This window comes from Orcinus orca, chromosome X (genome assembly GCF_937001465.1).
Source record: "Orcinus orca chromosome X, mOrcOrc1.1, whole genome shotgun sequence".
Taxonomy (NCBI): Eukaryota; Metazoa; Chordata; class Mammalia; order Artiodactyla; family Delphinidae; genus Orcinus; species Orcinus orca.
The window spans coordinates 19,177,820-19,202,751 of NC_064580.1; the positions used below are offsets into that span (position 1 = coordinate 19,177,820).

Below are 24,932 nucleotides of genomic sequence, written 5' to 3' on the forward strand. Positions count from 1 at the left end.
ATTTAACTTCTAAGTCCATAGTGATTTTTCAACAGGTTCTCAGATAAAAAATAAGCGGTATGTTTACTGACAGGATCTTTTCAAACCCTGCTGCTGCTTTGGGTGTTTATACATATAAACTACAGCTAGAGCAGATATAGAACCATAGAAGCCTTAGGGCTGGAAGGGACTTTAAAAAACATCTCTTTCACATCCCTAATTTCACAGGGTAGGAACTAAGGCCCATAAATGTTCATAATGACAATGTTAGAAATTATATTTTCTTTGTCTATTTCAATGAGAAGGATGTGTTTACTTTTTTTTTTTTTTACAATTTTGTGAGTGTGGTTAGTAAACAGATTATCTTGGCTTTTTGTTGAGAAAATATTGAAGGATTATGCTCTGACGTTCATGCTTATAATTTTCTCCCAATTATACATTTATGCTGTAGATCTCTGAGTTATGGCGCTATAGGAGTAATTGTTGGACATGAATTTACACATGGATTTGATAATAATGGTAAGTACTGGTTCAGTGTATAAGCTGATGCTTTTATGGTCATGTTGACCATATGGATGTTAATTGTTGCTATTATCTTTGCATAGTGGTATCATCATAGATTGAAGATTATCCAAAGCAGTATGATTGCTGATTCAAAACTTTCCCCCATGTCTTGCTGTGATAGCTTGCAATAAAAAAATAATTGTTCCCATTGGAGATGGGGTAGAATGAAAAAAAAAAAGACCTTGTAATTTCAAGGAAATTAGCTTTGCATCTAGATCTGGGTTGCTGTAGCTGCCACAGTAGTTACAGGAATTATTTTGTAGCTTCTCTTCCTTTTATTTCTTTATTCACCATTTTGAGATGCTCTCCCTGGTGGTGTGAGCTCTGCTCTGAAGATGATTATACGTGCTGCCAAGTTAGGCCTCAGCGAGTTAGGACTCTGGAGCTTGGCTGACTAGTTCCTTTATACTATTTCAAGGATTATGCAATGCTTAATCTCTGTTTTTCTCTATGCTGTCATATATTCAGAATTTTTTTAGAAAGGCTATGCTTTCCTAATAATGAATAATATAGAGTATGCTATGTATCCTGATGATATTTAAGCAAAAGGAAAGAGCAGAATATGGCATAAACTAAAGAAATGATTGCCCTTTGGGAGTCATCATTTTTAATCAGAACTCCTTTCTCCTTTAACTTTGGAGTTTTATTGGAAAGCCACATGAAATCTCCGAAACTTAGGAATTAGCAGCAAATTGCGATCACATCCACATCCACACAGTTTACAGGGCAGACTCAAGAACTGCCTGGCCCAAGGCAACACTGTATAGAGGGACCTCTTTCTTCCATGTCTGTGATGTCTCTAACATCCTTTCCTGGATGCCTACCCCAGGGCCAGAGACCCTTTTGGTTCCTCTGCTTCTGGATAATTCTTCTTGTACTCCCACCAGCCTTTCCTTAATCACCTAAGTTTTTTGCCCCCTGGCCTCCCCTCCCTGTTAAAACGTAGCTGCCTTGTAGTCATCTGAATCCCCAGAGCTACACTTTCTGAATTGCATGTTTGGGTTATCTGAGAGGAGAGTCTTAGCTAAGAAACAAAAGACAGTAGTGGTCTCTTGGTTCTGGGCCTTTCTTCCTGGGAAACTTAAGTATAGTTCTCCCTCAGAATCTTCTGGAAGCCTTTTGGATTCTCTCTCAAAGGACGGAATCTAAAGATGGCATTTCACTCTGTAACCAATACTTAGAACAGTGCATTGCACAGTAACTATTTAATGATCGCTTGGTTAGTGGGTAGGGGACAGTGACACTGTGCTGTACCAGGGGTTGGTGGTAGTGGCATCCAGCCTTGCTGAAGAGCTTTGGATTGTTTCAGTTAACACCTTTGCTTAGGGGACTTTCTTGTAAGCCCAGTGAAGAGTTCTCTGCATAATTAAATTTAAACCAATAGTAACCTTGAGTGTAGAAGATAGTCCAGATACACCCAGACTTTTTTTTGAGGGATGTAGAGAAAATGAAGAGTGAGCCTGTAGCAAAAAAGCATGTATAACTAATCTTTTTTTCTGTTATGTTTTGGAGATTTCCATTCTTGTTCCAAGTTCTCTCTTTACAGCAACCTTCCTTGTCAAAGCAGGACAGATGGGCCTTCCATCTACACTGATGGCTGTGGAATGATTCATAACAGAGGTTTTATGTGTCTCTTGGCTCCTGGCAACTTGGAGGAAACACGATCCTTTAGAGCTGAGTCAGGGGCTGTGGTCGCAGGGTGTGAGTGACTCACCGAGGCTGTTCCTATGGATTGTTTGTTTGGAATTTCACTGGTAGTGGCGCTTTGACTCCTTCCATGGGCTTTCTGAAAGCCATTTCATTTCATAATTTAGAGAATATTTTGGGTCAGAGCAGGTGAAAACAAAGAATCTAAGATTGGTCAAGAATGGTACATGCCATAAGTTGATAAATCTTAAAGTGTTCTTTGTTGCTTAGAAGGAAAGAACTTCCTCAGACCTCTTTCTCCTTTCCTTGCTTTTTACAATTAACCTGTGACACTGGAGAGAAGGCAGGAACTGCTTCCAGGAGTGCTCCCTGCTGCTGGAACTGTCTTTTCAAGGCTTGTTGAAGTGAGGGAAAGGGAAGATGAAGAAATGAATTTGTTTCCATAAATAATACGAGTATCTTTTAACTTTGCTTTTTGCCAGGTAGAAAATATGATAAAAATGGAAACCTGGACCCTTGGTGGTCTGTTGACTCAGAAGAAAAGTTTAAGGAAAAAACAAAGTGCATGATTAGCCAGTATAGCAACTATTATTGGAAGAAAGCTGGCTTACACGTGAGTACAGCTGTGGCGAAGGGGGCATCTTGTGAGTCCTTCTTCCTCACGAAGACACTAGCTTGCTTTAGACCATCGGTTCTCAAAGTGCGGTTCCCAGGCCAACAGCATCAGCCTCCCTGGGGAACTTGTCAGGGATGTAAATTCTTTAGTCTTAATCCAGACCTACTGACTGAGAATCTCGGGGGTGGGGAGTGGGGAGCGGGGGGTGGGTGGGAGCGTGGGGTCTGGCAGTCTGTCTTTTCATAAGCCCTCAGGTGATTCTGATATAAGCTAAAGTTTCAAAATCACAGGCCTAAACATTAGTCTGTTCTCCTAGATTCAGATTAGTGCAGAAAACGCTGTAGCAAAGATAAACAATAAAATTCTCACAAATCTACACTGTATACCATTAAAAAGATTTCCTCCCAAACTACTGCTTAGGTTTAATTCACTGAGATAAAACGTCACTCATTTGAATTAATGACTCTGAATTGGTTAAGAGTTCTTAGATAAAGAATTTTGAACAAAAGAAATGACTTTTAAAATGCTGATTTTCTATTATATATATATACATTCCTATAAAGGCACGAATGTAATTTTATACATGCTTTTCTGTATGGAATGTTGTTCCTTTCCTTTTTTGTCTTCACCTCTACCTCCTTCCCCTTTCCCTCTCATCACTTTTATCTTCTCCACCTGTAATCCATCTCAATAACCCTGATATACTTTTTCCCATGCTCATGTAGAGTTACACACATACCTACACACGCACGTGTGTGTGCACACACGTGCTTTTACTTCACTGTTTTCAGTGGCTGCCTGAAAGTCCACGGTGTGAATGTACTCTAACACAGATGACTAATGTCTTGTTGAGGGTTACACTGTGTCTCCAGTTATTTCTCCACAATAAATGCTGCTGCACTAAATACTCTTATTAGGTATATATTCTTTTTTTCTGTAGAGGATAGATTCCTAATGTTATTAAGAAGTTATAATATTTCATATTCCCACCAGTGATGGATGGAGGAGCATTTATGTATTGAGTTATTTACTTGTCAGTTTATGAGACCTTACAAAATATTATAGATGTTAAAATTTTTATTTGTCATTCATATTATACTATTTTCTCCTCAATATATTTCTCATCCATTGTACTTTGTATATGGTATCTTTTGACAAACGAAATTTAAATATTTCCATATAGTCAAAGATACCTATCTCTCTTAAAAAATTGTTTCTGCATTTCCATTCTATATCATATGTGTAGTCTCCTAGCTTTTCTGGGAAGGTTTTTACTGTTTTGTTATTTTACATTTAAATATTGAAGCGTGTGAAACTTATTTCGCTGTGGAGTTCAATACGAGAGTTCACTTTTATCTTCTTCCAAGAGGATAGTCAATTGATCCAGCATCAGTGACTAAAAGACGTTTTTTTCTTAATTGAATGTTTGTCAAATATTAGAATCTCATATATACTGAGATAAATTTCTGGATTCTATATTCTATTCCACTGATCTATTTGTTGATTTCTATACCAATGTGTTATTACTATGGCTCTATGGATTTTTCTGGTATCTGCCAATGCAAGCGCTGCCTCACTGTTCTTCTTTTATATACTTGGCCATTCTCAGGCAAATATACTTCTGTATACACTCCAAGATCATTTTGCCCATTCTCCACCCACTCCCCAAGAGAATCCCATTGAGATTCTAAGTTAAATCGCATTAAATGTATGGAATGACATTTTTGTCATAGTCTTCTTGTTCAAGAACGTGGTATGCCTTCCCATCTGTTTGGTATTTGTTTTCGGTTTTGAAATACGATTTTATAGTTTATCTCCTGTACATTGTTTTTACTTCTTTTTTCTTTTCTTATTTTGCTGGTTTGATCAGGTTATCTTTCATTCCCTTCCCCCACTATTCGTTTTTTCTTGTAGTTTTCCATTGTATTTTCTGTCCCTGCTTTCATAGTTACAAGACACAGATTTCTCTCACTGTGTTTGACAGTGCGACCAATAATGAAGAATTGTTGATAGGTATGGATCTGCATGAAGATCTTCCTCTAAAACGCACATGCAAACTGTGTCCTCCTAATTCATCTAGTCAAGGGCACAACACCTAAGAGAAGCAGGGGACCACACAGAACTGGAGTAGGTCAGTGTATTTACACGTAGTTTCCCCAGAGTCTCTTGGTCTGTTAGTCAGGCACGTGCTCCATCCTGACAACTTGGGCTGGGAAAGCACCTGAAACCTCACTATGCCTCAAGTCTATTATACTGGGGTTTATTTCACCATTCCAGAAGAATTTAGATAACAGTCTGTGCACTTTTAAAGGGAACGTTTATGAACACTGAGCCGGTTCTCCTGGTTCTGAAAGCGTATACAGCACCAGGGAGACCATCCCTTATCCAGGAAGAGAAACCAGACTCTGTATCCTTGAATAGTATCTCTAGCTCCTTTATCAGTGTCCTGGAAAGCCATTTCTCTGCCCATATATTTTAAAAATATCTACAACTGTGTCATGGGAAGACCTAAAAGGGGCGCTTCTGTGTATCTGTTTTCAATTCAGGGGTTATCACATTGTGAAAATCCATCTAGAATATATGTTGCTTCAAGAAAAGCATAGGGTTCTTCCCAGATGATGATTGAGAAGCTAATAAAAAAAATGGTGCCAGGTACCACAACAGTAACAGAACATTGCTGTTTTCTGGGGGTTTGTTTTTTGCCTTTTTGTTTTTAATAGCATGTGCTAGATGTCTCTATAATTTTGTTCAGATGACCGTAGAACCTGGATAAGCTGTTGCTGCTACTGATGCATAATATACTACTATTGGTCTTTTATCTAAATCTATCTATCTATCTATACCTCTCTCTGTATATACACACATATATATAATTTGAATATTTGGAAACTTTATCTGTGCTGTCAACTTTGGAGAAAGTATCCCAGTTGTACCGTGTTGGGTTGGCATTGTATAGAAATTAACAGCCATATTGGTCTAGAAACATTAAACATAATTTTTCCATTTGGACAGGGGTAACACACTGTATTAAGTTTGTAAGGTCTTATCTGCATGGGTTTGATTACAGAAACTAGCAAAGTACCTCTAAAAAAAAAAAAAGCATAGGGGAGGGATTCTAGAGTCAGACACAGCTCCAAATTTTGGTTCAACCAGTTGCACGTTGTAAGTTTTTTTGAACTTGGGCGAGTTATTTAACATTCCTGTGTCTCAGAGTCTTCATCTGTGAAATGGGCAGCTATTTTTGAACTCGTTAGTTTGTCTTAAGAATTAAATGACTGAGATAATGTAAAGCACCGGCATGATGCCTGCTATGCAATAAGTGCTCAATAAATTGTAGTTAATATTCCTAATACTTTGTGACATACTCATAGGTATGCCATCCCAGGAGAGAACAATACAATAGGGGCTAAAAAACCAAAAAACAATAGAAGAGCAGTTTTCTTGGAGGAAGGGGAATGCATATTTCCTGGTGATTATTATATGCAGGCATGGGAGTTAGACTTTACACTTAATTGAAACATATTTAATCCTCATACTGGTTCTGAGAGGTGTGCATATTACTAGCCTGTTTTACATATGAGGAAACTGAGGCTCAGAGTGATTAAAACCCATGGTAGAATCTACATTAGAGCTTAGATTGGTATGACTCCAGCATCACTACTGCTCCCCCCATATCATGCTCGTGTTCTCTTATTTGAAGTTCATTTTAAACCTGGGTGATGTATTGGGCGGAGACTATTCTACAACATCCATTTTGGCCAAAGTGTCAGATACTGAAACTGAATTCTGACAAATGTGTACCTTTGCAACAAGGACGATAGAAAGGGCATGCCTGTCTCAGCATAAATCCATTCAACCGTCAGAAAACAGCTTCAGTCTCATTCCCCAAGGAGAGGGGGTGGCTTCCTTTGTGGATATAAAGGGCCATGCTTTATTTTTCTGGCTCCATCTGTGGAGGCCAATCCTCTGTACCTGAACCATTATTTGCGTTGGACTGGGGGGAGCTCCAATGGAGCATCAGAGAAACGGGCTGTTAGCAGCTGTTGAGTCCTGAGAGGCAAACCTAGGGCCATGGGGCTTCCCTGGTGGCACAGTGGTTAAGAATCTGCCTGCCAATGCAGGGGACACGGATTCCAGCCCTGGTCCAGGAAGATCCCACATGCCGCGGAGCAACTAAGCCCGTGTGCCACAACTACCGAGCCTGCGCTCTAGAGCCCACGAGCCACAACTACTGAGCCTGTGTGCCACAACTACTGAAGCCCACGCGCCTAGAGCCCGTGCTCTGCAACAAGAGAAGCCACCACAATGAGAAGCCCGTGCACCACAACGAAGAGTAGCCCCCGCTCGCTGCAACCAGAGAAAAGCCTGCATGCAGCTACAAAGACCCAATGCAGCCAAAGATAAAATAAATTAAAAAAACAAAAACATAATTCTCAACTTTAAAAAAAATACTGATGAGGGCTTCCCTGGTGGCGCAGTGGTTGGGGGTCCGCCTGCCGATGCAGGGGGCACGGGTTTGTGCCCCGGTCTGGGGGGATCCCGCGTGCTGCGGAGCGGCTGGGCCCGTGGGCCATGGCTGCTGGGCCTGCGCGTCCGGAGCCTGTGCTCCGTGGTGGGAGAGGCCACGGCAGTGAGAGGCCTGTGTACCGAAAAAAAAAAAAAAATGATGAAAAAGAAAAAATACTGAAAAAAAAATCTAGGGCCATATGGTGTACTGAGGCGGTCCAGAGTGGGAGCGGCCTGAGGGGTGAAGCTAGTCCTCAAACCTCTAAAAGAAAAGCTTAGGGGAACAAGGAAGGAGATTGAATTTGAGCATGAGTGTTTATAAACAGAAGCACTAGAGTCAAGAGGAGTTAAGACTTGAGAAGGTAACATTATGGAGCAAAGGCTCTGGACAGAGACTGCTTGGGTTCGAATCCTTGTGAAATATGGGCAGTTCAGTTAATCACTCTTAGGTCAGGTCCATTAGAAGCAGAGCCCAAGATAGGGGTTTCTTAGATAAAAAGTTTCGTTGCAGAAGTAGTTTCAGGAGAAACCTGTAAGGTGGCAAGGAAGACCTGTTGGTTTCAGAAGTTTAGCCTCAGTTTGATCCCATAGAGGATTCTGGAGCATGAATTGCATCACAGGAATTGTTCAGCCTAGGATAAGGGGCTGGGCTATTCTAACTGTACATCAGTCAGTTACTGAGAGGTGGGGATATCACCTCCCAGCAAGCTCAAGGTGAGGGGATTCCCCTAAGCTAAGCTTAATCTTCCTGAGCCACTAGCAGTTACAGGACTGGGTTCACAGTCCTGGTAGAAAAGGGGATTTGGTGTAGCACCAATGACATCTGCGACACACTCTCAGCTTTAGATTCCTCATTTGTTAAGCAAGGATGGTGATAATAGCACTTACCTCGTAGGAGTGTAATAAAAGAAAGAAGGTATGTAAAGCAGGAGTGTTAACTTTTGGGGACTGAAGCTAGGAGGATCCTGGGTGATTACAGAGATTAATGTTTTCTGAAGATTAGTTTTTATTCATTGGTATTGTTTGATACCTGGGGGATTGGGCTAGCTTAATAAAGAGTTGGTAGCATCTGTGGCTTGAAAGTTTAGAACAATGTGTATTAGTTTCCTGTTGCTGCTATAACAAATCACCACAAACTTAGTGACTTGAAACAACACAAATTTATTATTTTACAGTTCTGTATTTCTGACTGAGGTCTCAGTGAGCTAACGTCAAGGTGTCACCAGGGCTGCTTTCCTTTCTAGCTGCTGTAGGAGAGAATCTCTTTCCTTGCCTTTTCTAGCTTTTAGAGGCTGCCCACATTCTTTGACTCCTGGCCCCTTTCTTCTTCAAGGCCAGCAGTGACTGGTCAAGTCTCCTCACGTTGCATCCCTCGGACACACTCACTCTCCTAACTTCCTTTTCCTCTATTTGTACAGACCCTTGTAATTACATTGAACTCAACTGGATAATGTAGGCTAATGTCTCCAGCTCAGGATCCTTAATCATATTTTAAATGTCACTTTTGCCACATAAAGTAATATTTTCACAGTAATTTTTTTATGACATAGACATCTTTATTATTATAGGGCATTATTTTGTCTCTGATGCAGGGATTGGCAAACTTTTTCTGTAAAGGGCCAGGTAGTAAATAATTTAGGCTTTGTGAGTTGTAAGGTCTCTGTTGCACCTACTCAACTCTGCCACTGTAGGAAGGAAACAGCCACAGACAATACGTATTTGAATGAATGTGCCTGTGTTCCAATAAAACTTGAATTATGGACACTGAAATTTGAACTTTGTATAATTTTCACATGCAACAAGATATTATCCTTCTTTCTATTTGCTCCCCAATTGTTGAAAAATGTTAAATCCAGGCTCACCTTGCAGCCTGTAGAAAAACACGCAGGAGGTTGGATTTTGGCTTGTGGGCCATCTTGGTTTAGAATATTTTTTTGTCCTAGCCTATTTAAGGGTTTTAGAAACAATCTTCAAATGTTTGGTAGAATTTCTTCACTGTGCTTGGCCGGTTGTCATACATATTGCAAACCTTGACCTTGTGGTCTGCACTACTTCTATTGGATTTTTGTTCCCCATGAGAACTATCCTCTTTTTAATTTTTCATGGAATTTGCTGAAGGTAAAATGGTAATGGTTGGTCTTAAAGCCTTGCTCCTGTGTGGATGGTAGATATTTGGAAACATAAAGCACACTGAAAAGAATACTCAAATTAGGTGAGTTAATCAGAGAAAGTAATCTGTATGTTGATATTTTTTCCCCACTTAACCAGAGTCACTCAGAATATGTTAACATTTTATTGGAGCTGGCTAAATTGGTGAGAATAGAGAGGTGGGTGAGAAAGAAATGTGTAGCATGATAAAACAGAAGTTATGTTCAGGAGCGCCTTGCTGGGGTCAGTTTGCCATCTCACAATATGTTGTGACTACCTCTGATTTATTGAATGCAATTTTCTCTTTAAAATATGGCACTTTCTCTTGCTATCATATTTATGCCTCTTGCTGAATGACAGTTGGCTGTCAAACACTCTTTTTTTCTTTTTGTTAGGTAAAGGGGAAGAGGACCCTGGGAGAAAATATTGCCGATAATGGAGGTCTGCGACAAGCTTTTAGGGTACGCACTGCAACATTTGCTGTGATTTTAAAAATTAAACTATAAAATACCATACGGGTGCACCTCAATTTACACCACAGACATTTTCTTGAGGAGTTAGAGTTCTGTAAATTCTGTGAATTTCTGTAAATTGAATTATATTTCCCCATTGACTCTATTACATTCTATTATATGAATAGGGCTGCATTTCTTTCTTTTTCCTTTTTGGGGAGTAAAGTCACCCTAAAAGTAATATTTGTTATTAAGAATCATGTATTTAAAGGATAGTTTTCAGAAGGTACATTCAGTGTAATATTAAAACATGCTACAGAAATCTCAGGGCTAGGTTCATAGGCGTTTTCTTGAGTACAGTCTCTGTAGCCCTCCTTATAATTTTCTCTTAAAATACCAAACTTCTAAATTATGGTCAGAGGCTAGGGGTTCTCATATAGTGGGCCAGGTAAGAGTCCATAATAATGTTTTCATCATCCACTGGTCCATGGTTAAACAAGACACATAAGCAGCAAGATAAGAGGATGATGTAGAAAGACATTCATAAAGCTAAATGCATTCAGTGTAAAGACCAAGCTGTTATTCTGAGGTTATATCTTTCCTCTATTCTAGTTAAAATATACTTTATTTTATAAAATGATGATGATTGAAGATTATAGTTTTCCCTCTTACCTGGCAAAATTTAAAAAAATTGCCCATAGATTGGCCCCCAAATTTATTTCCATATGGCTTGCCATTGTGTTAGATTTGTTTGTTCCCTGGTAGGAATACAAAGAAAAGCTTTTTGGGGGAAGGGGGCATTATTTAACATGTGCCCACTTTGGCCCAGCTGCTTTGGTATCTATTGAGTGAAAGGTCTTTTTGCAGGTGAACCTGCTTCACTGTTAAGCAATACAACGTTGACTTGCATTTCCAGGTGTTTGTTTTCTTAAAGGAAAACTTGATAGGCTACATTTTGCACATGGTGGAGGATATATTTAATATCTCTGCACTGGCTGAGAAAAGAGAAAAGCCATTATTGCAGCAGATCATCTCTTCTACTTCTCTCCCCAGGCTTACAGGAAATGGATAAATGACAAGAGGCAGGGGGTTGAGGAGCCTCTCCTACCCGGCATTGAATTCACCAACAGCCAGCTTTTCTTCCTGAGTTATGCTCAAGTGAGTAAGACCAAGGAAGGGGCATCAAAGATGAGATGAGGGGCTTTGGTTTGCTCCCTAGATCAAAGGTTTGGCACCAAAGTTTAATGGCATAACTTTGATTTCAGCTGCAGTCTTATCTTGCTGCTTATCTTCTGGACAAATATCACCTTTATGTTCTATGGGACATAATTAATTAACTGACTGAATCAAGGTTTATTGGTATTTTTTATCAAGTGGGTTACCAGCCTTGTGGTAACTCACTTGATTTTTAGTATATCCTGACTTCTTAATGTATTTGATACTATTTGTAACCATTTCTAGTGACTTGTTCTTTGGCTTTCTTGGCCCTGTGGTTTCCTGCATTTCTCCTCCTTCACCTCATTTGCTGACTATACCCCACCACTCTCAACCTGTGGGGGACCCTCAAGGCTATGTTCCCAACTGCCAAATGAACATGTGAAGACAACTAGAGCTGAAAACAACAACAACAAAGGCAAGGAGAGTCATGTCACCCTTTTGTGAGTTTAATGGGCTCTCTGAGCAGAAATTGAAAGATGTGCCCTAAATAAGGTACAATTCTGAGTTCGAGTATCTGGCCAGTGAGCCAAGTGCCAGTTGTTCTTTGTTATTCGGTTATTGCACTGGTTTATGTCACAATATGTAGCCTCATTTTCAAACAAGTCTGGGGTGGGTTGATGACGGTTCTGATGCATGGCCTCACAGTGGGCAAATCTGTATCTGTATGCTCAAAACTGGGCAAAAGTTTTCATCAGTACAGCTTTCTGTTCCTCTTTTCGTTCACTCCTCAGTAAGCTCATTCATTTCCACGTCTTCTTCGGTTGACTCTGGCTAAAGAATTCTCATCTGTCTGGGGTCTTTATTTCTTAAAGCTGACATGACAACACTAAATAAATGATCATTTATCAACCTGACATCAGCAAAAGTGGAGTCAACAACAAAGTGACTTTCCTTTTTAGTTTTCTCACTTCTATCAACACACCCTCACCCTCAGTCTTTGGGTCTTCCTGGTTAAGAAACCTGGATTCTTAGGTCTTATTTGATTTACCTGTCCTCATTTTTATGACATGTGTCCCAAAAACTGATGTTTCATCCTTTTAACTGCTCTTCAGATTCAGCCTCCCTTTCTCCCCATTACCCTATTTCGTCATCTATAGACTGTCAGCCTCGATCTCGTCTACTCTGGATTATCCCAACAGCCTTATGGCATGTTTTCCTGACCTCGGCGTCTTTCTACCACTGTCTGTCTTACATGCCACTGAAATAGCATTTTATTTCATTACTGACCTGCCGAAAGAACTGCAGTGGCTCCCAAGTGCCCACCACATTGAGACCGAACACCTTTCAAAGTTCTCCTCAGTCTTATCCAACTCTACCCAACCAACTCTAAATTCCCATAGCTCCACCAGACTCACACTTAGCCGGCAGGTGTCCTCACTTCCACCGCACAATGTTCTGTTCATTATTGTGTCTGTGGTTTTGCTTTTGATTTTCCTTCTACAAAGTGACGACCCCCTTTGTACTCCTCCCCCTCAGATTATTCAGTTCCATCTTTACCTTCAGGATCCATGTCAAGTTCCACCTCCTCCGCATCTTCCACAAACTTCCCCAAGGACTCCAGTTCTCGTTAAAAAGAAATCTCCAACTCCTTTGCATTTTATCTTCATTACCATGCAGTTGAATACTTAATTGTTATCAAAATGTAAAAGACTTTTACTTTTATCTTCATAGCTCGTACATCTTCATACACTTCTTATTTATCTCCATAGCATCCAGCAAAGAGGCTGGGTATATTGAAGACACTTGACATTTTTAGCTAAATTGCTTGAAAACACTGAGATTAACACAGTTCAATTAAGGAGACTTTCTTTTGGGTCAGTACTGGGCCAGATATCTAAAATAACACAGATATAGTTAGAACTTTCTAGAGCAGGGATTCGCAAACTAGAACCCGTGAGCCATATGTTGCCTGCTGTCTATTTTTGTAAATAATGTTTTATTGGAAAACAGCCATGCTCTATACTTTACACATTGTCTATGGCTGTTTTTGTGCTACAGTGGCAGAGTTGAGTAGTTAAAACAGAGACTTACGATCTGCAAAGCCTAAAATATTTATTATCTGTCCTTTACAGAAAATGTTTGCTCTCCTCTACTCTAGAGGACAAAGTACAAGGTCTGTCAGTTCTTATTTAGGTTCTTACTTTCTAACTTAAGGTCCATCTTAGTAGATGAAGTAAATTAACTGATATCAACGTTACAGTCATAGTTTTGAAATGTCTCCAAATAAAATTTCAAACTATATATGACTTACTTTAAAGAGATTAAGAAAAAAATGACAAGATATTTTATATTACTAATGAGAAATTTATCTTGGAGCTTTTCCTACTAGCGGATTGAGGAGATTTTCAACCTTCTATACATTGAAATAAGTCTGCTTATAAGGAGTAAAATTATTTTCTCTCCTGGGAAGATACTAGGAAAACAGTAAGAACAAAAATGTGTTTTTAGAAATCTCATAAATGATATATGAAGCAAAGACAATACTACATAATAATGTAAGAATGTAAGAGGAAATAACATACGAAAAAGTGAGGTAAAATTGTGAGAAACAACTTCACCTTAGCTAGCTTCTGAGGAAGTTAAGTACTCCCATTACAAAAACATCTCAAAGTCAAATTCAGAACCACAGTGACGGTTGGTTTATCTTCATCAAAAGCAATAAAGCAATAGCATTGTATCACCTTTGCTGCTTCCTGTATCCCTGTAGTTTCTGTGACCCGTCAGTTTTTCCTCAGATATTCTTCTTATCCTTCTTCTCTCTCTTCTCATTGCTACTTATTTAGTAGACATTCATTGGGAACCTTCCTGGGGCCCATAAATAATCTTCAAACTACTGCCAGATAAATCTTTTAAAATACCCCTGCCAGATAAATCTTTTAAAAATATATATTTTTTATCACCTTTGTGCTCAAAACCAATGTTTAAATATAGTCTAAACACTGTAGCCTCTTGCTCAGGACTTCAGAAATCTGGCCCTATCCTCACCCTCCCCTGGTCTCCCATTGCTGCCCACTATGCACCACACAGTCCAGCCAAGCTGACTGTCTTGCTTTTTCTTCTCTCAGATATGTCTTTGTTTCCATTTTCTCCTCCACCTGGAATTCCCCCCATCATATTCATGTTTCCTAGTCCTATTCATACGTCAAGCTATATCATATTTCAAGACACAGTTCAAATCAGGATTAAGTAGGTGAGGGTACATGAACAGACAGTGCAAGGAAAGGTTTTTTTCTTGTCCATGTTCCATGTCCAGCATGGGTCAGCACTGGGGCTCTGCTCGTAGTTACTACTCAAGGACCTGGGTTTTGGAGTCTTTATCTCCACGTGCTTCCGTGGTCACCATAGGAGTAGGGAAGAAATACGAGGAAATGTGCACTGGCCCTTAATTGTAGCATCTTAAATTGTTCTTAATACTCTTAAAACTTCTGCCAGATTTTTAAAGCTTCTGCCAGGAAGTGACATATATCACTTCTGCTCACATTTCATTGGTCAGAGCAAGTCATATAGCCATGCCTAACTTCAAAGGAGATGGAGCAGTGTCCTTCTATCCAAGGCCTGAACTAGGATGAAGCAAACAAAGCACCCAGGGTGCAAAATACCTACTTCTCATGACCATATTCCATAATGGATGATTGATTCACTTTATTGATTCAAACGAATGTGGTTAAATTTGATAAGGGCTATTCCAAGCATGTTAGCTGAATGAACACATTGGTTGATTCCTGGACACATATGCTGTTCTCTTGATTTAAAGCAATTGTTTGGAAACCTCTCTTAATTTACTCAAATTCTGGAAGTATTCACAATGATAAAACTTTCTCCTCTGGGAATTGGAATAATAGATGTTACTACTGATGAAGGTGTTATCTGATCTACTAAAACTGCTTGTCATCCGTTGAGTCTAAAATTACTCTTCAGTATAATTTGGAGCAGTTAAGGCAGTAGAAAATGTGTAATTGAAACATAATTATCGGGATGTTTTCTCTTCTAGGTGAGGTGCAATTCCTACAGACCAGAAGCTGCCCGAGAACAAATCCAAGTTGGTGCTCACAGCCCCCCTCAGTTTAGGTAAATAGGCACATGGGTGACACTAGTTTTTTTTTTTTTGCGGTACGCGGGCCTCTCATTGTTGTGGCCTCTCCCGTTGCGGAGCACAGGCTCTGGATGCACAGGCTCAGTGGCCTTGGCTCACAGGCCCAGCCACTCCGCGGCATGTGGGATCTTCCCGGACCGGGGCACGAACCCGTGTCCCCTGCATCGGCAGGCGGACTCTCAACCACTGCACCACCAGGGAAGCCCTTGTGACACTAGGTTTTAACTGCGCATCTCCATCTCCTCCCCTACCCAGCCATCCCAGGGGTCTAAAATAGGTGATCTGACCAAAGCCTGCATTGTGAACAGTGATAGCTCCATTTCCCGGCCCCCCCAAAAAAATCTGGCCAAACAGAAACTAAGCATCCTTTCTTTAATTAGTAGGAAGCTGGTTTAGTTAGCATTCTCTCACCTAAATTTCAGTAGTAGGCTTTTGTACACACCTCTAGTATCAAGAGATCTATGAGATTGTACAAGACTCCAAAGGTAATTTAGAATCCAAATCATAGCTTTAGTATTAATTCCCATTTATTATCTTCCAATTTTTGAAAGGCAGCAATCCATGGGTGCCCTGAGCACACCACAGGTGCTCGGTAAACTGGCATGTTTGATGTATCCAACTGCCTACTTTTTAGAAACATGGGCCAAAAGTCTCTTTTCTTAGATAAGGATGAGATCTTATGCACTGTGGCTTAAAACACCTAGAGCTCTGGTTTAATTTGTGTTGTAGAATATCCTATTTAATGCCTCTTGTTCTTTCATACAGCCAACCAACAGACATGAATAAGTGCCCACTTTCTGAATAGCTCTGAACACCAAGGAGGATATATAGTGATATTTAGCTATTGTAATTCATATCTGGAGGCAAAAGCTCTATATTTTGGCTTTTAGTTTGAGTCATATTTTGAAACAATTGCTTATATATGAAGGGAAAAGAATTATGAATTACAATCTTATTTAATTGTCAGAATGTATAAAATATTAAGTAAAAATTAAATTAAGATTAATATTACTTAACCCATGCTAGGTTTCTAGCATAGTTTGAGGGAAATTTTCTATAGTAGGGGACAGAGTTATAATAGTAAATGCAAGAAACCGTAATAATTTGTATTTATTTGTTCTTTACTTAGAACATATTACATCTGGATATCTTTATATTTAATGTTTAAACGAATCCATTAGCATATTGCAGGAAAGTCATCTAAAATTTCTCCTGTTTTAAAGTCTTATTCCCAAAGCCTTGCCTTAGAAATGCTTCAGAAATTGACTATAAATTACCCAATAGCATAAAAATCTAATCATTGTGTTAGAAATTCTCCCCCACTGGGCTAAACTGTCAAGAATGCTGACAGTCTCTAATGGACTAAAATTTTATTCCACTGACAAATGGTGCAGATGAAACCACACAGTGGATTAATTACTCAACAGATAAGTTTTTAAAAACTAATTTCCTTTTACTAACTAGTTGCCTGTAATGTTGGATTTTAGCTGATAATTTGCAGAGTATACTTACTGACTGTCAGCTAAATTCTATCCTTAACACTTTCCCAGGGTGAATCATACTATGAAACCTGCATCCCTCCCCATACATCCCAGCTAAAACACAAGAGGTTATGGGGATTCGGGGATACAGGCCATTATATTCATTCAAATGCCCATAGGGAACAAAGTCATTAGGGAAGAAACGGTCAGTGGCCGAGAATGCTGTCTCTAGTCAGCCTTTTGAACATGCAGTCGAGTAAGAAATAGATGAGGGGGGAGGTTTTTTCCTGGCTTGTTAGTGATCTCTGCGGTAACTGTAGATTTTGAGTGCAGCAGAAATCACACAATGGAAATACCACTTCCAAAAGGCAGTTAGAATCAAAGTGCTGAGTAGGAATCCGCAGTCTTTACTGCAGTCAGGGAACTTGGAAGAACACCAGATTTTGGAGCTAACTCCAGTAAAGCATTACTCATCAATAACAGCTAGACACCGTTCATTAGTTTACGGTTGCATAAACCAAATTCTAGGTAAATATGAGCCTTCAAACATAATAGGAGTTTATAAAAAGTGTTTTTGTAGATTGAAAGAGTTCTTTAAAGATAATTTAGGGACTTCCCTGGTGGTCCAGTGGCTAAGACTCTGTGCTCCCAATGCAGGGGGCCCGGCTTTGATCCCTGGTCAGGGAACTAGATCCCACATGCTGCAGCTAAGAGTTCGCGTGCGACAACTAAAGATCCCGCATGCCACAACTAAAGATCCTGCACGCAACAGTGAAGATCCCGTGTGCTGTAACTAAGACCCTGAGCAGCCAAATAAATAAAATGTTTTTTTAAAAAAAGGTAATTTAAAGATAACAACAACATGGATGAATCTTGACAGACATAATACTGAATGAAAGAAGTCAGAGGCAAAAGAGTGCATACTATGTGGTCCACTCATGTGAAGTTAAAAAACAGGCAGAACTAATCTATGGTCAGACTAGTAGTTATGCTTGGAGGTGCTACTGTTAGGGCACACAAGGGAGCCTTCTAGGTGCTGGAAATATCCCATGTCTTGATCTGGGTGGTAGTAACATGGGTGTATTCATGTGAACTAAATGAGCTTTACATTTTAAATGCGTATACTCTCTATCAGTTATATCTTCCTTAAAAAGCTAAATTAAAAAATAGTTAGAAAAGCTAAGTATTGGTAAATCTTCTAGTTTGTAGGAATTTGTGAATTTATAGGAATGTACGACCCTATATACAATTTATAGGAATTGTAGATCCTACAGTTTATAGAAATTTGAAGATATTTGGAAGATTAATAGCATTTGTCTGGTTCTAGTCTCGGCTCTGTTAATTTCTTTGGAAATTTACTTAACCATTTTGGGCTTCAGTTATCTCCCTGTAAACAGATTAAATGAATGCAACATCATATCAAGCAATATAATGATACAGTTTTATCCAGAACCTGTTGATTTGTAAGAATTAAATGACATGGACTTTGACATATCTTTTTCAGGGTCAATGGTGCAGTTAGCAACTTTGAAGAATTCCAGAAGGCTTTTAACTGTCCATCCAATTCCACGATGAACAGAGGCACGGACTCCTGCCGACTCTGGTAGCTGGACTGTTGGTTTATGCCATCCTGAGAGAGTTGTGCAGTGCTCATCACCTACTGCTTTAGGCCTGTGTTCCCCTGAGGTTGTTTATTTTTGATGCATCTTCATTACTTGGGTATTGCTTAGATCTAAACAGTATCTATTCAGAGTTGTAAGGCTTAAAAAAATGGAATGCAAAAAATCGAATCAAGTATGTTTCTATAGAAAACCAAACCAACAAAAATAAGTCCCTAGGCTGCTTTTGTTAAAATGCTGTCTGCTGAATTGTTGCTGTTGTCCATTTTAGTGTGTAAGCCACAGCTAAGTGGTCCATATCATTTTAATCTACAGCTTTGCAGGGGCCCTAAGTAGAACGTATCCAGAAGAAAATTCAGCCTATTACACTTGCAACCCTCAGTGATGTGGACATGTGCGAGGATACCTGGGAGGTCTTTCTGCACTGTGGAGCGCACTGTGAGATTTCACACATCGTCATTACATAGCGTTGATTAACTCTAAGGTAGTTAGATTAGAAATATGTTGAATTCTCATTTTACAATATTTGATGAAGTTCTTGCCTTCAGCTTTGGAGTCTGTTGGCATGAAAACGTGCCTCACAGCTTGTATCTGGTGTAGCTTATTGCCCTGTTCAAGTCAGCATGAGCAAAGCTGGCAGAAAGGCTGCTTGGTAAAGGTTTGAGTTCGTCAAATAGAAAGACAAGGTTGTATCTGTAAGTCCCAGAAGAAGCCAAAACACCTAGTCACGCAACAGTGGGGACACTAAGAAATGACATCTCCAAAATTTGATCTAGTCTGCCCAAACCTTGGAGATTATGTCATCTGCTGGATACTTCTCTTCAGTCCAGTTCCTGATTGTCTTGTTATCCTCATATATGTGCATTCTCCTGTTTCTGAAATGAGTAGGCATCGAGAAAATGATTTTCTGATTCCCCTTTAGGAATGTATGGCTTTCCTTCTCCTTTCGTGCAAAGGGACAAACCCCACACTGAGGAGGGCGCAAAGTGGCTCAGTTAAAGTTACCTCTCTTTTAAAGAACCTTTTTGAAAAATTTCTTGATTAAAGACATTTTAGAATCTGTTGATTGAATTGAAAATTCCCTTCATAGTCTAAAGAAACATAATTTTTACTCTTCAAGTCTTCTTCTAAAGAGTCTGTAAGAAAGAGCAGTATTACGTTTTTGATCCTCAGAGCTCTGTCTTTTCAAGCTCTCACACTTTTCAAGTGTGTGTTCAGCGTGTGTGTAGGATAAAATTGTAATGGCCTTAAAGTGGTTACCTGGCATTTTCGGTTTCTTAAAATAGCCATCCCCCCTTCACATTATTCCTTGTACATGTGGTTCTAGGTTAAGTAGGCCAATAGGAAAATCTCGGAAGCAAAATGACAAATTCAGGCTAACCAGAGGAAGCCATTTTACACCCCTGGGATTTGTCATTTAAAAAAATATATATATATATATAAAAGTGTGTGCCATGTCCTTTTGTAACCATGGGAACTTAAGAAGGGAGAAAAATGCAGGGGCACCATCATGAGGAAAACAATTCCACTGCGTTAGTCAGAGGAGAGTGATTTTCCCCTTGACTTCCCGTTCTCTGAATAGACAGACTCCTGAAGAGCAGCTACCTTTTCCTCCTTAACCATGGCTTAATGTGACCTTACTTTGTATTTTGAAAACAAGCAGTTACTGTGTCTTTTCTCCAGAGGAATCATTCTGATTTGGTTTAGACTTAGAAGATTCTCCTTGTTTTTTTCCTGTATCTGGACATTTAAAATCAGCTGAGATTTTTAAGGCTTATATGAATAGCATTTTCCTTCTAGATTTCTCTTTTTAAATTCCAAATAAACACATTCCTGCAGGTCAGAGAAAGTGTTTGATAAAAGCATAGAATTATGAGTTTGGAAATGGGACTCGTTCAGTCACTTAATGGTTTAGGAAAACTGGTTGGTGAACAGTTGGGGCCCTCACAGTTTCTGAATGATGTGGCTACTTTGTCCTGACTAACTTTACCTGATGTAACTCAACTATACTGAAAGCTGTAGATAGGATGGCTGTTATTACAACAAACTCACAGAAGCCCAAATCATCACTACTAACTGGAACAATATTCTAGTAGATTGAATTTCCAAATACATGCTCATGTTTAAATTTTCAGAGTACATTCTTATTGTCCCTTCTCTTCAATACAGATTAGCATAAAAGAATCAGACACTGATTAAGTGGTAGAGGGAGGAAGGTAAATGCAACTGGAAGGGAGAGAGAAAAAGTAGGGAGAAGCTGGCCTAAGAATGTGACTCTGAAGAGAACACAGGATTTTGGCAGTCCTTGCCAAGCACATCCACTGGAGTAGGGCCATAAAGTTTTACAAAAATAATTATGCTAAATTAAAAGGAAATTAGATATTGGATCTCAGACTAGGACTGCCAGACCAAACTTCTCTGATTCATATACCAGATGCTCTGCCAGTGAACTATTGTCTGGGCAATGGAAGGAATTAGGTTTTTTTGGGAAAGTCTCCTGGATTAGTCAAGGGTCTTATGTATATAAAATGATCTTGTTTGGGCTTATCATCATTGCGCAAAGTTTCCTGAGCTTTTTACCAACCACATAGCATTGGCCTCCTATTTCCATTTTTTTTTTCCTTTTATGAGATGGACTTGGAAGTGATTACTGCAAGCTCAGGATTCGTAAATTATCCTTAAGTTTATTCAGTGCCTTTCCTCAGTGGAGCTTAAAGCACAGCACATAAATTTTATCTCATTTAGCCTTGGAGCATCAGTAAGAAGCAACTAGGAACTATGGCTTGCCACACAGGTTGTGCTTGTGCCAGAGCAGTGGAGAGGTTTGAAATTGCTTCTCAAGTATCCCAGAGTCAGGAAAGGCAGAGCCTTTGTTCTTTGGGCTGCTGACCTTTGCGTTAACCTTCATCCCATAGATTACCCTATTTCTGAATACATTTATTCCATCAGTATTTCTGTAATCACTTAGCATTTGATAGGCTTCTTCCTTGATATTTTTAACATAATGTCTCAGTTGCATATTAAATTATGGAAGAATATATGATTATTTCAAGCAACAACATTCTCATTGCCAGTGGCAGTGCCCCACTGGTTTGAAGAAAGGTGTTCTTGGATTATGCATTTCTTATCTAAATGGTCATTGTATTTTCTTCCCCTACTTGTGAAACAATGTGAGCAATCATTTTAAGGACAATAAAAAGTTGAAGATATTGTTTCCTCTCTTTTTAAAAATAATATTGAAACCTGTTACATTGATTAACATACTCAGTTCTGTTTTAGACAATATTTGCCTAAGAAGTACACAAAGCACTGTAGAGGGTTAGGTTTCTTGGTTTAGGAAAGTGGGATTTGAATGCAGTAACTTTCTCTGTAGACAGTGAGAGATTTGCGAGGTGGTCATTGTATTTTCTTCCAGAATATAAGAGATGTGGTTTATTGCTTGTGCAATAATATTCCTATTGAGGAAAAGAGAGGTTTCTGAGGAAATTATCAACCATGGTACGGCTGGTCTTGCAAAAGTAACAATGAACATTACAGTTACTGTCGAACCAAAGAATCTCTATGTGCTATCACCTTTCTTTAACAATCAAGTCGATTTATGGTCACTTATTCAGTACACAGTAACTGAGCACCATTATATTTAAATCACTGAACTAGCTGTATTTAGGCAGACCATATGCAGTCTGGTCTAACATGGGAAACAGATACGTAAACTGCTACAGTCACCCTATTTCATGACAAGTGTGATGAAATGCAAGGACATCAGGTTGTGGTTTGGTGCACAGAGAAGGAATTATTCAATTCTCCTCCGGTGGATGCTGTCGGAGTTCTCTCTGCCCAGATCCCAGCCCTTTTACCAGGCACCTAACCTCACCTTCTGTGTGCTTTTCTTCCTCATTGGCTGTAGATCTCTAGGATGGCTGCCCTCATACTACTGGAGCCTCTGTGCCCCATGTACTTCCAGAGAACTGGAAGTGCCTGGAGTTTATATTTCCTGGCCACCTTTGGACAACGAGTGAGTGGTGCAGGACAGTGAAAGCCTGACTGCTTTGCCTGGGTCTAGACAAATCCAGAGGCATATCATAGAATTCATACTAAGTTCTCTGGGGGGCATTTTGGGATTAGTTTGGCAGTGCAAGTAGAGTCGCCTGTTGATTATTTTAAACATCTTTCTGACACTGATATGTTCTGAGATGTGGAAAAGTACTCGTTTGTAGCAGGTGTGCCATGGTGTCCATGTACAGGTGATAGACATCAGACAGACTGTGGAGCTGGTAGTAGTAAGTGTTTGAGTATGGCCTGTTAGTGCCCCTCTTAGAGAGTCTACTCCAGTTTCTGAGCTGATCCTTGAAATAAGAATTTTTGTCTGTAGGGTAGTGGCAGAAGGAAGGATGTATAGAAATGACAGAGTTTATGAGTGATCTCTGAGGCATGGACAGGAAGGAGAGGCTTTGGGGTAATGGAGGCAAGAAGTCTAGAACCTCTCTTGCTATGGTCTGTTTGATAGACTTTATGAGGTATTCAGTGTGCCTCAGTTTTTAGATATATATCTTAGTGGACCTGATCAATATTTGAAGGAGTCTGATGTTTCCAATTAGGTTTAAGGTTTTTGCATGTCCCTCAAGTTCAGTTGCTTTCTTTGTTAATTAAGATCGCACTAGATGTTGAAACAGATCATCTCAATGGTTTAACCTAATTTAAGTTAATTTATTGTTTTCATTACATACAAAATGGGTATTAATGATCAGTGAGCTTCTCTCCTACAGTTGGTGATTTAGGGACCAAGGTTCCTTCCATATTGTGATTCTGCCATTTTCAATGCTATTGAATACATGCTTACCTACAAGAAGCTGGTGGAGGGGAAGAGGTTATGGAAGATATTGAGTGGAAGGTTTGATCTACTCCAAGGAGTTATCTACGTCACTTCTGCTCATATTCCATTGGCTAGAGCTCAGTCATATGGCCAAACCTAACTGCAGAGGAGGCTGGGATATATAGTCTAGCTGTGTGCCCAGAAAGAAGAGGAAATGGGTTTGGCTATTACCTAGCGATACCAGCCACACCTTCTAAAGTAAAATACTGGCCAGTAACTTGGAGCTCTTCTGAATTTAGGAAATTGCTTTTGAGCACAGCACAATGAAAATTTTAAATGCCACTGGTAGCCTGGAGTTTATTCTGTAGGAGTCTTTTTAATTAACAGTTTAATTGGATAATTTAATCCCCTTTAGAATTGGAAATATGAAAATGAAAATGAGATATTCCCTGTGATCTAACAATACTGTGCTTTAATAAACACACCAAAGTGAGCCCGGAAATGAGCACCACAAAAGCATTACCATAATTTGTGATCAGTGAAAGAAAACCTGATCTATAACTTTAATTATTTATAAATGGTTTAGCTGCATGTTTCATTTGAATGTATATTTTGTTTTGTTGCTTGTCTCAATTAGGAAGGTAACTGAATATAAGATTATGTGGCTATGCCATGGATTTACAATACGTTCTAAGCTTTTAAAATATATCCCATTGAGAGGGGAAATAATTTTTTTTTTCTTTTGCGGTACGCGGGCCCCTCACTGTTGTGGCCTCTCCCATTGTGGAGCACAGGCTCTGGACACGCAGCCTCAGTGGCCATGGCTCACGGGCCCAGCCACTCTGCGGCATGTGGGATCTTCCCGGACCGGGGCACGAACCCGCGTCCCCTGCATTGGTAGGCGGACTCTCAACGACTGCACCACCAGGGAAGCCCAATAAAATATTTTTTATGAAATAACATGTGCTATGTCTTCTAGGATTTTTAGAGGATTTATATGAAAATTATGGGAATTCCCTGGCAGTCCAGTGGTTAGGACTCTGCGCTCTCACTGCTGAGGGCCTGGTTTCAATCCCTGGTCGGGGAACTAAAGTCCGTCCCACAAGCCATGTGGGGCAGCCAAAAGAAAAAAAAAAGACCTTTAAAAAAAAAAAGAAAATTATTTTTACTTCTCCATTGATTAGAGATGAGAAATGCTATTCTTTATATTCATGTTTTATGCTTTCTCCACTTAAAAGAAAAATCGAGGCTCAGAGTCCAAGAAACAAAGATGAGTGTCCATGTACAAGCCACAAAAGTACTGTTAGAATTAATGCTGGCTTGAGATGCCACTTTACAGAGGAAGAAGCACTAAGTGATTAAGTTAAAATCCCCAATGTAAAAGCTACCTAAAATATTAGGTATCACTTATGCTGCCAGTTAGGCTGAAATGTCTGCATATGTCCTAAGCGAAAAGAGCAGTACAGTTTACCATTTAGAACTGAACTCTATCTATTTCCAAACTGAGTTAGAATAGAAGTCAGTGGAATCTGTATACTGGTAATGGTCACATGACTCTCCAACCCCAGTGACATTTGATGAATGAAGAAAAGGTTAACCCAGAGAAAATTTATTCCAAGATTGTCCAGGCATTTATAAATGATTGTTTTTTTGCCTAAAAAATGATCACGATGAAAACAGCAAACATTTCTTGACACCTACCATGTCGTAGGCACTCCACTAGGGTCTTGCATGCCTTGTAGCCAGTCCTCACAACAACCTTGCAGATACTTGTTACTGTTTCCACTTCACAGCTG

At 39.5% G+C, this 24,932-nt stretch overlaps 1 protein-coding gene across 1 annotated transcript in view; it reads left to right on the top strand.

Annotated features, from left to right (window-relative positions):
* The window catches only part of PHEX (phosphate regulating endopeptidase X-linked), a 198,819-nt gene extending 180,261 nt beyond the window's left edge, over positions 1-18,558 (top strand). The window contains exons 17-22 of the mRNA XM_004283074.4: positions 431-498; positions 2,673-2,803; positions 9,856-9,921; positions 10,966-11,070; positions 15,122-15,198; positions 18,209-18,558. Of these exons, the coding sequence (XP_004283122.1) occupies positions 431-498; positions 2,673-2,803; positions 9,856-9,921; positions 10,966-11,070; positions 15,122-15,198; positions 18,209-18,311 (550 nt within the window). The 3' untranslated portion in view covers positions 18,312-18,558. The remainder of the gene's footprint in view (positions 1-430; positions 499-2,672; positions 2,804-9,855; positions 9,922-10,965; positions 11,071-15,121; positions 15,199-18,208) is intronic.
* Positions 18,559-24,932: the final 6,374 nt, after the last annotated feature.